Source organism: Canis aureus, chromosome 19 (genome assembly GCF_053574225.1).
Source record: "Canis aureus isolate CA01 chromosome 19, VMU_Caureus_v.1.0, whole genome shotgun sequence".
Taxonomy (NCBI): Eukaryota; Metazoa; Chordata; class Mammalia; order Carnivora; family Canidae; genus Canis; species Canis aureus.
In genome coordinates this window covers 40,877,076-40,890,411 of record NC_135629.1, presented here as the reverse complement: position 1 = coordinate 40,890,411, position 13,336 = coordinate 40,877,076, and the positions used below count along the sequence as shown (strand labels likewise).

The following is a 13,336-nucleotide window of genomic DNA, read 5'->3' as shown; positions in this document are numbered from 1 at the left end:
CTCCATGCTGGGAGCCCGACGCGGGACTCGATCCCGGGACCCCAGGACTGCGCCCCGGGCCAAAGGCAGGCGCCAAACCGCTAAGCCACCCAGGGATCCCCTGACTTATTTATTTTATAACTGAAAGTCTATACCTTTTTTTTTTTTTTTTTTTAGATTTATTTATTTGAGAGAGAGAGCAAGAGAGCAGTGTGAGTGGCGGGTGGAGGTACAGGGAGAAGGAGAGAAGCAAGACTCCCTGCTCAGAGTGAACCCCAATTCAATGCTTGATCTCAGGACCCCTGAGATCATGACCTGAGCTGAAATCAAGAGTCAGAGGCTTAATCTGCTGAGCCACCCAAGTGCCCCATGTTGTATCCTTTAATCACCTATATCTATTTTATCCATCCCCCTAACCCACTTCTCCTCTGGCAAGTACTAGTTTATTCTCTGTATTTAAGAATCTGCTTTTTTTGTTTGTTTGCCTCACTCAGTCTTTTTTGACACCTGAAGCCTGATGAAGTCTGTTAACTGCTGGCTAGGCATGGGAATTCTAGTTCCCTGGGCCTCTTTACCTTGAGCAGTGATAAAAACTCTGATACTAGTCCTCCTCTGACACCATTCCTGCAGTGGGAGATACTCCTTGTTGCTGTTTGAGTGGGCATAGATATCTAGGTTTGGTTTCCACTGACACCAAGGGAGGGACTAGAGGAGTAGGAGAGATGGTGCATTGTTACTGGCTAGTGGGGATAAAAGTCCCAGCTCCCTACTTGGCCTTCTCTGATACCACTCCAGTGGGGATATTAGGGAGCCTTGTTACAGCCTCATGAGGGTGGAAGTCTAAGGCTCTCCATTGGCCTTTGCTGGCATGGGTGGGAGTGGGGCCATAGTTTTTTCTGTGGTGTTTGGCTAGAATAGAGCTGTTATTGTCTAAATGTTTTCTGTCTTGCTAGGCTACCCCATTCCTGCTCCTTTGGCTAAAGAGAACAGACTTTTGTTGGGACTCTTTTTTGTGTCATCTGTTGGCATTTCTGGGTTGCCAGCTTCTTCAGCTCCAAATCTGGAATGTATGAGGCAAAAAGAAAACCCAGGGAACTCACTACTGTGTCTTTCCTTGAGTCCTGAGGTCCCTCACTGGTCTGCTGCCTTCTTTTGACTTTTTTGAGTCTCATGTTTATTTTATATATGATGTCTAGGATTTTTTTGTTGTATTTACTGGGAAACTGATGGAAAAATATATCTACCTTATCTTCTTAGAAGTGGAAGTCCAGTTGTTTTTTCCTTTTATGCTTTATTTTTTGATGTCTTCTTTAAAAAAAAATATTCATGAGAGGCACACAGAGGCAGAGGGAGAAGCAGGCTGATTTTGTATATAGATGGCCATTGGTCCTGGCACCTTTGAACAGCTCCTTTGCAAGCTGATTTTGGGCTCTCCCTCAGGTTCCACAGTCCACTTCTATTCTGTTGGTGTAATGCTGCTTATATACAGTAGCTTTATGATAAGCCTTTGTTTGGTAACCTAGGATTCCTAACTGTCACAATTATTTTACTTGGGTTTTGGCTGTCTCATGAATTTTAGTTCAAAAACAAAATAGGAACAGGTTTGGCAGAATCGATAGCAAAACAAAACACCAAAACCCAACCAGGTTAAAATTGGCTTGGATTTGCATTGACTTTACCGTACACTGCCCACTTCAGTGACCTGTTTTTTTAAGCCATATTATTTACTTTGCATTACCCCAGTCAAAAAATATGTGGCCCCTCAGCAGCTTAGCTCAGCATAGGGCTCCTTTTCTAGAATGGGAAATTGCTTGTGATGACTATGGTCACCTTGTGGACACCCAGCAAGTTCCACAATACATCTGTGTGTCTGTCAGCCTCAGGGCAGATGTTCTGAGAGGCCTGCATTGAAGAAAATGAAGGGTATGAGGGACAATGTGCAGGGTTCTAATCTCTCTTTTGGGGATGTGAAGCAAGAGATGCCAAGTAAGTTTTGTTCACTGGCACTGAGTTTGCAAATACATGTTTAATAAATGAGTCCTGTGATTAATGCTTGGGGTGTGAGGAGTGGGCAGTTGCTGAACTTGTCTGTGCAAATACTTGATTTTTTATTCTCATCAAATGTATCATTTCTTGTTTTTTTTTTTTGTGGGGGTGGGGGGATAGAGGGAGGAGAGAATCTTAAGCAGGCTCCATGCCCATTGTGCAGATACAGGGCTCGATCTCAAAACCCTAGAATCAGGGACGCCTGGGTGGCTCAGCGGTTGAGCACCTGCCTTTAGCTCAGGGCATGATCCCAGGACCCTGGGATCAAGTCCCGCATCGGGCTCCCTGCATGGAGCCTGCTTCTCCCTCTGCCTGTGTCTCTACCTCTCTCTTTCTCTCTCTGTGTGTGTCTCTCATGAATAAATAAAATAAAATCTTAAAAAAAACCAAACAAACCCTAAGATCATGACGTGTGTTGAAATCAAGAGTTGGACAACTTAACTGATGCTTAACCAAGCCACCCTAAAGGCATTGTTTTAAGACTTAATAATTTTTATATGAGCCATATTGCTTGATCTCTCTATATACAAACATTTTCCTCCCTTGAAACATTTCAAAGTGAATTGCAGAGATTTTAATACTTCATCCCTAAATCCTTCAAAATTAAAGACTGTCTCTTATAGAACCATACCACTATCATTTCACCTAAGAGCCTTTGGCTCAGGTCAGAATCCCAGGGTTCTGGGATCAAGCTCTCCGCTTGGTGGGGAGCCTGCTTCTCCCTCTCCCTCTTCCTCTGCTGTTCCCCCTTCTTGTGCTCTCTCTGCCAGATCAATCAATCAATCAATCTTAAAAAAAAAAAATAAAAGAAAATTAACAATAAATCCAATATCCAGCCCAGAGACAAAATTCCCCAATTACTCCTTTTGGAGCTGGGCTTATGTGTTTTTTTTTAAATTTTTGTGTTAAGTAAATCCATCCAGTCAAGATACGCACGCTACATCTAGATACTATCTCTAAGTCTAGAACACAAGGATACCCTCTTTGTGTTTAGGGGTATCAGCATTTAGATAGATGAGGCCAGTTATCTTGTAGAAGGCCCCACATTCTAGATTTGTCTGATTGTGTCTTCATGACTTCTGTGTTTACTGTAAACTCTATGAGTTGGGTGTAGAGCAGCACTGCCCAACAGCAATATAATGAGAGCCACACGTGTGATTTAATATTTTCTGGCAGCCACATGAAAAAATAAAAATAAGGGAATTAATTTCAGTAATGTATTTTATTTAACACATTTCTTTATTTGTCATTTGTTAGTATGCATTATTTACTTAACATTTTATTTAATATATTTTATGTCCAAAATAATATCGTTTCAATATGTAATCAATAGAAAGTATTGAGATATCTTACATTCCTTTTTTATGCCAACTTTCCAAAATCCAGTGCGTTTTTAACACTTAATGGGCCTGCCACATTTCTAGTGCTCGATGGCCACATTTAGCTGGTGCCTCTGTCCTGGACAGCACAGGGTAAGACTTGATCCAACTCAGTGTAGATGTTCTTGTCAATATTCAGGGTAGTAACTACTTGTGTACAACTGGAAATCATGGGGTTTGCTAAAGTCTGAGTCTACTCTTCTTCTTTTTCAGGCCCTGGGATGGAGCAGGTGTACAGAGGGTGAGGACCCAGCTCTGGGACCACATCACTTGCCTCCTTTCTTGGTGAGACTGTCTGGCTAGAGCAGACTCAGGCCGGAATGAGGATGTCTGCGGGCCTTTCGCTACTGCTCCCCCTCTGGGGGAGGACCTTTCTCCTTCTGCTCTCTGTGGCCATGGCTCAGTCCCATTGGCCTTCGGAGGCTGGCAGGGACTGGGAGAACCAGCTCGAGGCATCCATGCACTCAGTGCTCTCAGACCTTCACGAGGCTGTTCCCACAGTGGTGGGTATTCCTGATGGCATAGCTGTCGTTGGGCGCTCATTTCGAGTGACCATTCCCATGGATTTAATTGCCTCCAATGGAGAACTCGTCAAGGTGAGACTGGATATAAAGCTTATGTGAATGAGGAAGAATTCTCATCTGCTTTGTTGTTTTTTGTTTTTTTGTTTTTTGTGTTTTTTTTTTTTAGTTTTCCATTCTAAGTTCCAGCAATTCTGAGCTCAATTCTTCTAGGACCTGTGCAGTTACCTTAAGAGAAGGACAACCACCAAAATACTCACAAGAGGGTCCCCAGATATCTCCGAATAGCATCCTAAACTTTTATTTCTGCTTCCATTTTTGAAGGCGTTACCATTAAAAAGCCTTTAACATCTGTAGTTTGAAAGATTGGTCATTGGATTAGGATTTGATAGAAGGGCTTATGTGTAGGAAAAGATCTTTCATTAACCATGGTATTAAATCCAAGAAATACAGAACTTTAAAAAAGGATTTGAACCTATTTTTATAAAATAAAGTATAAATAAATATTGGAGTTTTGCTATCATTTGGTGTTGTATGTTTACTAATGTATTTGATCACTTTAGAACCAGAATTAGTACCCAGACTTCAGCCTTGCCCCATCTCCTTTGGAGAAGCAATCCAGAGAGACGCATGTAACAAAAGAGTATCTTTATCTTGGCTGACCCAGGTTGGAAATCAGGCAAAATATGAAGCTTTTGTGTCAAGAAGCACCATCCCTTTGTCTGGGATTGTGGGTCCTTGGAGTTTCCCCTGGATCCTGAGTGAGTTTGCACAGTGGCCACATGATGACTAGGGTGTACCCCTCTAGTTATGACCATCTCTTTTTCATAGAGGGCCAGATAGTAAATATTTTAGGCTTTGCAGGCCATGTGGTTTCTGTTGCAATTCCTCAGCTCTGCCAGTATAGTGTAAAACTAGTCATAGATAATATATAAATGAATGGGCATGAGCATGTTCCAATAAAACTTACGGATACTAAAACTGAAATTTGAATTTCATGTATTTTCACATGTCAAAAGATACTTTTTTTTTCTCAATAATTTTAATATGCAAAAACCATTTTTAGCTAATGGGCCATACAAAAACAGGTGGTAGGCCACATCTGGCTCATGGTCATAGTTGTCCTATAGCATTCTTCCCCCAGAGGTGTGGCTTGACAATGAACTGAAAATATTTCAAGATTTATACTTTGTTATGGTAATTTTTATATCTCTTTTGCCTTTAGACTTCAACATAGACCTAGTGTTCTGGTTATCTGTTGGTCTGTTTAAACCACCAAAAGTTAGTGTTTTAAAACTACCAGTTTGTGGGTTGCCTAGGTGGCTTAGTGGTTGAGCGTCTGCCTTTGGCTCAGGGCGTGGTCCCAGAGTCCTGGGATCAAGTCCCACATCAGGCTCTGCTTGAGGAGCCTGCTTCTCCCTTTGCCTGTGTCTGCCTCTCTCTGTGTGTGTCTCTCATGAACAAATAAATTAAAATCATAAAAAAAATACTACCAGATTGTTTTGCTCACAGTTTTGTGGCCAGGAATTCAGAGAGTCAAAGCTCATCTGGAAACCTCATTTCTGCTTCATGACACTGGCTAGAATGGCTTATCTGGGACTAGAGGATCTGCTTCCAAGATGGCTCATTCATGGGTGGCAATTTGGTGTTGCCTGTTGACAGGGAGCTTAGCTGAGGTGTTGGTCAGAGTCCTTGGTTATTCTCCATGTAGACCTTTCCGTGGGTTGCTTAAATTTCCCCACAGCATAATAGCTGGGTTCTAAGATTGGGTATTCCAAGAAACAGGAAGTGGAAGCTGCTAGTCTTTAAGGCCTGACTTGATGACTTGTATAGCAGCATTTCATTGTACTCATTGGTCAAAACTTTCTCCTCTCAGACCCATAGTCCCCAGGTATCTAGATTAGAGATGGTCACAAATGCTCTGCCTTTCTTCCCACAGAGGTGGCTCTATGATGCTTTCCCTTGAATCTTGGTGGACTCATTCTTTACCTGTACCTTCTTTGTGCTCCCTTCATTCTCCCTGTTGGCACCCTTCTCTTTAGGTCATGGCTTGTTCTCAGGGTGGCCTTCTGAGCTCAGAGGTGGTCATATTCTAAAGATCCTGGCTTACTTCCACAGAGCTCGTTCTAGCTTACAAATGATTTCCATATAATTTTCATAATGCCCCACCAAGCCAAGTTGCTAGTCTGACCATAAGAAAAAGAAGAATGGCAGTTTTGGAAGTACAGTCCTTGTCCAGCTTTACGTTTGATCTTCTGAATATCCAAACCCTGTAGTGGTTACCCTTGTTCCAGTGGTCATTGGAATGTTTTACATAGATTAGTTTTGACGAGAGGTGCCTTGAATCAATACAGTGAGCTGAGTATTTTCTTTTCTGTATCTGGCAGAGAAATATTTAACAGGCTTATTCACCAGGGGAGTAAAGAGATTTTACTGGGAAAACAGGATTTTATCTGAGCACATTTATCTGTAGAGAGCAGACCATTTAGTAGCTGAGCAGCCTGTTGAAAAACAGATGAAAATGTGTGACTCTTCGTTCCAGATAATCTTACCATCAGGGTTGTGTGGGATGGAAAATCAGATCAGAAACCCTGACTTCATCTCTGGAGTTTTGATTTCCCTATATGTGAAACAGGATTGATAAATCTTTATATAAAAAAAGTTGTTTTCTTTTTTCTCATTATAATAATGATATATAGATGTGTATTGTAGAAAAGGGAGAAAGGAAAATCTCTTGTGGTTCTTACCACTCAGGGTGAACTCTTTTTTTTTTTTTTTTTAATTTTTATTTATTTATGATAGTTACAAAGAGAGAGAGAGGCAGAGACACAGGCAGAGAGAGGGAGAAGCAGGCTCCATGCACCGGGAGCCCGATGTGGGATTCGATCCCGGGTCTCTGGGATCACGCCCTGGGCCAAAGGCAGGCGCCAAACCGCTGCGCCACCCAGGGATCCCAGGGTGAACTCTTCTATCACTTTTCTGTGTTCATGTGTCCGTATCACACATAGGCAGACATCTTAGACCTAGAATCATACTGGCCATATATTTTTTTAAATTTTGTAAGCTTTAATTTTGTTCTTGTTATTTATTAAGTTTATTTATTCATTAACAGTCCGTTTAACATCTGACTCTTGATTGGTGCTCAGGTCATGATATCAGGACTGTGAGATTGAGCCCCACATTGGGCTCTGCTCAGTAGGGAGTCTGCTTCTTTCCCTCTCTCTCTGCCTCACTCCCTGCTGGTCTCTCTGTCTGTCTCTCTCTCAAATAAATAAATCTTTTTTTTTTTTAAGATTTATATATTGGGGCACCTGGGTGGCTCAGTTGGTTGAGTGTCTGACATTTAATTTTGGCTCAGGGGGGAACCCTGGGTGGCGCAGCGGTTTGGCGCCTGCCTTTGGCCCAGGGCGCGATCCTGGAGACCCGGGATCGAATCCCACGTCGGGCTCCCAGTGCATGGAGCCTGCTTCTCCCTCTGCCTGTGTCTCTGCCTCATTCTCTCTCTCTCTCTGTGACTATCACAAATAAATAAAAATTTAAAAAAAAATTAACTTTAATTTTGGCTCAGGTCATGGTCTCTGATCTTGGGATTGAGCCCCATGTCAGAGTCCATGTTTGGCGGGGAGTCTGCTTGGGGATTCTCTCCCTCTGCCCCTCCTCCAGCTTCTGCACATACTTTCTCTCAGATAAATAAGTAAAAAAAAAAACAAAAACAAAATTTATCTGAGAGAGCAGGGGTGGGGAGAGGCAGAGGGAGAGGCAGAGGGAGAGGGAGAAGATCTCAAGCAGACTCCCCACTAAGCTCAGAGCTGATGCAGGGCTCGATCCCATGATCCTGAGATCATTACCTGACCTGAAATCAGGAGTTGGAGGCTTAAGCAACTGAGCCACCCAGGTGCTCCCATCCTGGACATATTTTAAACCTACTTTTTTTTTTTTAAAGGTTTATTTATATATTTTAGAGAGAGCATGTGCAGGGGCAGAGGGAAAGGGAGAGAGAACCCCAAGCAGATTCCTCACTGATGGCAGAGCCTGACACCAGGCTCGATCTCATGACCTTGAGATCATAACTGGAAACAAAACCAAGAATCAGATGCTCAACCGACTGGCCACACAGGCAACCCTAAACCTACCTTTTAAAATTAACTATAGCTTGAGTTTTTTCCTCATGGTCATTAAGTATTCTTTGGGAATATAACTTAATGACTTGCCTGATATTCTTATGTATGTGAGGGATAGTTCAGATCTTGGTCCCAAGGAGTGTTGTTGAGGTGACTTCAAATGGTATCCATCACTACTACTACCATCATCCAAACTACCACTTACTTGCCTCTTCCCAGGCTCCCTCTCTCTGTTCTTGACTCCTCAGACTTCCACACGGAGGGAAGAGATGTCCTTATCTTGGTAAAGCTGAAATCTGCTAACACCTCCCCTTCTCCCAGTTGTTACTGAGCTGCACTTAGGATCAAGTCCCATGCGATCTGGCCTCTGGACTTTACTTTCTCCCCTTTCCCTTTGCATGTCATGCCGCAGCCACACTGTCCTCTTTCTTACCCCAGGAACATGCCAAGCTCAGGGTCCACCCTGGCCTCTGACACCCACTTTCTTCTATTGGCCTGGATCCTGTCACCTCTTTCAGGCTCATCTTGAGTCCTTCCCCTACATCCTGATGAAAGGAGCTTTCCCATAAAACCTTATGTTATCTTCTTAGCAAATTTCTATGCTTGAAATTCTTGTTTTCTATTAGTTTTTATGGTTGACTCCCATCACATAGTAGCTCCTCAGATGTTTATGGGCTGGCAGAGGGAATGAGGACCCTTTCAGGATCCCTATAAACCTGCTTTGGATTGTCAAAGCCTATGAGACTAAGCTTGTCCGAGCCTCATGTAGGGTTCCCAGGTGAGGGTTGGTTTTCTAGCCATTTTGGACATGGCTGAGTTGCCTGATAAAGGTTCACAGGCAGAGCATAGCCCTGTCCTGAGATCTGGTGAGATTTGATAGTGTGGTTGTCCTTCTTGCTGTGACTGGTTGTCCTTCTTGCTGTGACTAGTCCAGGGATAAGCATGGGGACTGGTGATGGAATAAGTCAGTGTTTGCAACAGACTAAGCAATAGTCTGTTGAAGGGGTAAGTAAATCTTATTCTAAGTGAGCCACCCTGGCCACCTACCCAAGCCTTGTTTGTACTGTGTGCATTGAACCTGTGTGGTTATGCTGAGTATTTTAGGAGGTTGTAGCAACTCTGGGAGTCACCATAGCAGAGGGTGTGTTGCTTTGCATCAGCCGAATGTACCTATCAGGTAACTTCGACTTCCCAAAGCAAGGGCTTTCCTGTGCTTTATATACCAGGCTGCAAGGAAATAAAAGAAGAGGGGACCCATCTGCCTGGAGGAGGTAGCCCTGAGGTCCTGGACTCTCTGCTCTGCCTCATCCCTGATACCCTTTCATGTCCAGATAGCCCTGTTCGGTTTCAGCTTGGCCAGCACCTGCTGCTTCCCCTTCTCTACTCTAGCACTGCCTGAAGAAATCAATTCGCTGTTATCGACCCCAGCTTAACTCCCAGATGGATTCCCCTGACCTGATAATGCCAGCAGGGGCTGTGGGATGCCTCCAGGCCCAGTGGCTGGCATGGCCTTCTGGAGAGACTTGTGCCTCAGAACTCTGTTCTCTCCTGTGGACTTGGGACACTAAAGCAGGTAGTCCTTGCATGTGTTCCCTTGGACCAGATTGGATACCTGTATGCAAAGCTCACTCCAGATCACCTATCTTTCGCTCTCATAGATGCCTTTGGACCCTAGATCACCATCCCTCCTTGTCAGGATTTGTGGGGATGGGTCCCACAGAAGCCAGCTTGGCCTTTGTTGGCTAGATCAACAGCTTTCCTGAGTTGGCCACAGTGTAAGTTACCCATCTTGACTCTTGCCTTCCTCAGGATTGGCTCTAGTTCTCTGCAGATGTCTCTGCTCTGACTTGAGTAAGCGAGGAGCTGGCTGAGGAAGGTGATTATGTGTCTAGAGATGTTCTTACCCCGTCTTTCTTAGGGTGGTCAGGAGAGACATCATTGCATCTCATGAAATAATTGCCTGCCCCTTCAGATGTCTCATTTTGGTAGAGCCTGCAAGGTTGGCTTTCATTTTTGCTTTCCCTTATCCTCCTTGCCTGGAGACAATGTGGACTTTCCCTCGGCCCAAGATGTCGGCAGACTGGGAGCAGCCCTTACTGGGGCTGTGCTCTCAGCTGCTGGCGTGGGCCCCCAATTGTTCCCCTGAGAACAATGGATACTCTTTTTGGCCAGGAAGGGGAACTCATGAAAGAACCGTTTCTTTGGATGCTTGAGAGCTTTGTGGCAACTCCGCCTGCATGAGATGAACTGCAGTTTCTTCCTGCCTTGAGTGGGTGTTCCCTAGCTCTGAATGAACCCCTTGTGAACACAGCACACCGGGAAATGCGGGTTGGCGAGGGAAGGCATCTTTGGGGGTGGGTAGTAAGAATGACATTTGCCCAGACATATCAACTCAAATACTTACTCAAGTGTAGACTTCTGTGTTTTTTTTTTTTTTTTGTTTTGTTTTTTTAATTTACTGACAAGGGCTGAAAGAATATGATAAAGTAAAAATAGATGATGTTGGGATTGAGGTACTGACTGATTCTGAGAATTTTATTAATGGCTGTAACTTTGCTAAGCTGTCCCTTTGGGAGGAGAAAGATTAATTTTCATTTTTAGATGAGAACAATTAACATCAGGTAAAATGCTTCATAACTCAGATCTGAAGAGCACTGGCTGGACAGGACAAGTTGTGTTCAGAATGTGATCCTGTGGCCTTGGCCTTTGTGTCAAGAGCCATGTGCTGGTTTGAGTCTTGGATGTCTACTAAAGATTGTCTCATGGGTATGGCTCTGCTTTACCTGGCAAAGTAAAGGCTCTTCATACCCACTTGCACTGTGGTTCCTCACCTTATGTGGGGACAAAGTTTTGGCTCTTTGATCTCAAGCCAGAGGCTTTTCTTGTTGACCTGTGCTATCTCCCTGCAGCCCAGTCAGTCATGTGACTGTCCATGTGCGTCATTTACAGAAGCTGAGCTTGGCCACAGAGTAGATATGTCTTATTGTCATAGTCAAGGGCCCAGATACAGGATCACCCTGATACAAGTTAGCACCATGGGGGTCCCTGAAACTTGACTGGAAGCTCAGACTCCATCAAAAGGACCATTTCCTATCTCCCTATGCAGAGGAGACCACACGGTAGGCCTGCCTAGAGGATGCCTTGATCATCTCATGTCTCAGTGCCTCTAGGGTGTTCTGTTATGGTACCCATCCATAGATGGCTCCAGGTTGACCCATCTTTGAACTTGGCTGAGGAGTGGGGACCTGAAAGGTCAAGAGCCAGTGACCAGCTCTTAGGGATGGCAGAGACTTTACCAGGGAAGGCTGCTAGACCTAAGTCATGGGGTATCCCAGGGCAGCAGTCTATGCCACTTTGAAATGGGACCACTAAAGGGCTGTCTGGATGACTCAGTTGGTTAAGTCGCTGACTCTTAATTTTGACACAGGTCATGATCTCAGGGTCATGGGATTGAGCTATGTGTCTGACTCTACACTCAGTGCAGAGTGCTTGTCCCTCTCCCTCTACTCTTCCCCCCTGCTTGCGTGCACTCTCTCTCTCTCAAATGAATAAAATCTTAAAGAAAAGAAAAGAAATAGATTGCAGAGACTCTCTGATATCTGTGGGGGATGCAGGGAAGGTCCTAATCTAAACTCCTGGGACTGCCCTGTCTAGAGATGTTGGTTGGAAGGTGCCACCACTTGGGCCCAAACGACCCTCCCAAGGGTTTGTAATGTGAGGGTATTCTTTCCAGATGGATTTTCTCAATCATACTTTATTTTTATTCTCTAGATCCCTCTTGACTGGCTGTAATCAAGTTCATTCAAGAGACATGGGGTGATAATACTTACCCATCTTTCTGGAGTCTTTGCTTGTGTTTTAACTCCCATAACTCCTGCATAAGTTAAGATATCACCTTGTGAGTTCTCAGTGATAAACCTTAGGGTTTTTTTTTTTTTTTTTTTTTTTGGTTTCAGAAGCCAATGGTGATAATTAATTAGGTCCTAGTGAGAGTCCAGTTCTTTAGTTTTGTCTTTCAACTATGCCTGTCTGGCACATACTGTGCATAGAAAGTTGCTTTTTTTGTTAATTAAAAAAAAAATTTTTTTTTATCTTATTTATTTATGAGAGAGAGAGAGAGGCAGAGACACAGGCAGAGGGAGAAGCAGGCTCCATGCAGTGAGCCCAATGTGGGACTCGATCCCGTGACTCCAGGATCATGCCCGGAGCCCAAGGCAGACACTTAACCGCTGAGCCACCCAGACGTCCCTTTTGTTAAGTTTTTAATTTTACTTCCAATATAGTTAATATGCAGTGTTATATTAGTTTCAGATATACAATATAGTGATTCAGCAGTTGTATACATTACTCAGGGTTCATCATGATAAGTGTACTCTTTAATCCTCATTACTTGTTTCACCCATCCTCCCCCACCTCCCTTCTGATAACCATCTTCTCTATAGTTAGAAAGTCTATTTCTTGGTTTGTTTCTCTTTTTCTCTTTGTTTTGTTTCTTAAATTCCATGTATGAGTGAGATCATGTGGTATTTGTCTTTCTCTGACTTATTTCACATAGCATAATACTCTCTAGTTTCATCCATGTTGCAAATGGCAAGATTTCCTTTTTTATGGCTGAATAATATTCCATTGTGGATATACATACATATTTATCTCACATCTTCTTTTTTTTTTTTTTTTTTCTCACATCTTCTTTATCCATTCATCTGGCAATGGACCTTTGGGCTGCTTCCATAATTTGGCTATTATAAATAATGCTGCAAAAGTATAGGGGTGCATGTATCTTTTTGAGTTAGTGTTTTTATACTTTTGGGGTAAATATCCAGTAGTGCAATTACTGGATTGTAGAGTAGTTCTATTTTTAACTTTGTGAGGAATCTCCATACTATTTTCCATAGTGGCTGCACCACTTTGCATTCCCACCAACAGTGTAAGAAGGTTTCTTTTTCTCTACATTCTTGAGAACACTTGTATCTTGTGGTTTTGATAATAGCTCTTCTGATAGGTGTGAGGTGATACCTTAATGTAGTTTTGATTTGCATTTCCCTGATAAGTGATATTAAGTATCTTTTCATGTATATGTTGGCCATCTGGATGTCATCTTTGGAGAAATGTCTGTTCATATGTTCTGCCCATTTTTAAATTGGATTCTTCATTTTTGGGGTGTTAGGTTGAATAAGTTCTTTTTATATTTTGGATACTAATCCTTTAATGGATATGTCAGTTGCAAATATCTTCTTTGATTCAGTAAGTTGCTTTTTAGTTTTATTGAATGTTTTTTTCGTGGTGTAGA

General features: G+C 43.1%; 1 protein-coding gene across 6 annotated transcripts in view; it reads left to right on the top strand.

The window, feature by feature from the left end:
• Nucleotides 1-13,336, top strand: part of DAG1 (dystroglycan 1) — a 71,334-nt gene that overhangs the window by 45,994 nt on the left and 12,004 nt on the right. For 5 of the 6 annotated variants that reach the window (XM_077858875.1, XM_077858873.1, XM_077858874.1 and 2 more), the window contains exon 2: nt 3,618-4,000. In XM_077858875.1, the coding sequence (XP_077715001.1) occupies nt 3,725-4,000 (276 nt within the window). In that variant the 5' untranslated portion in view covers nt 3,618-3,724. Of the gene's footprint in view, nt 1-3,358; nt 3,498-3,617; nt 4,001-13,336 lie in introns of those variants that run through there. The other variant, XM_077858877.1, reaches the window with a different exon arrangement.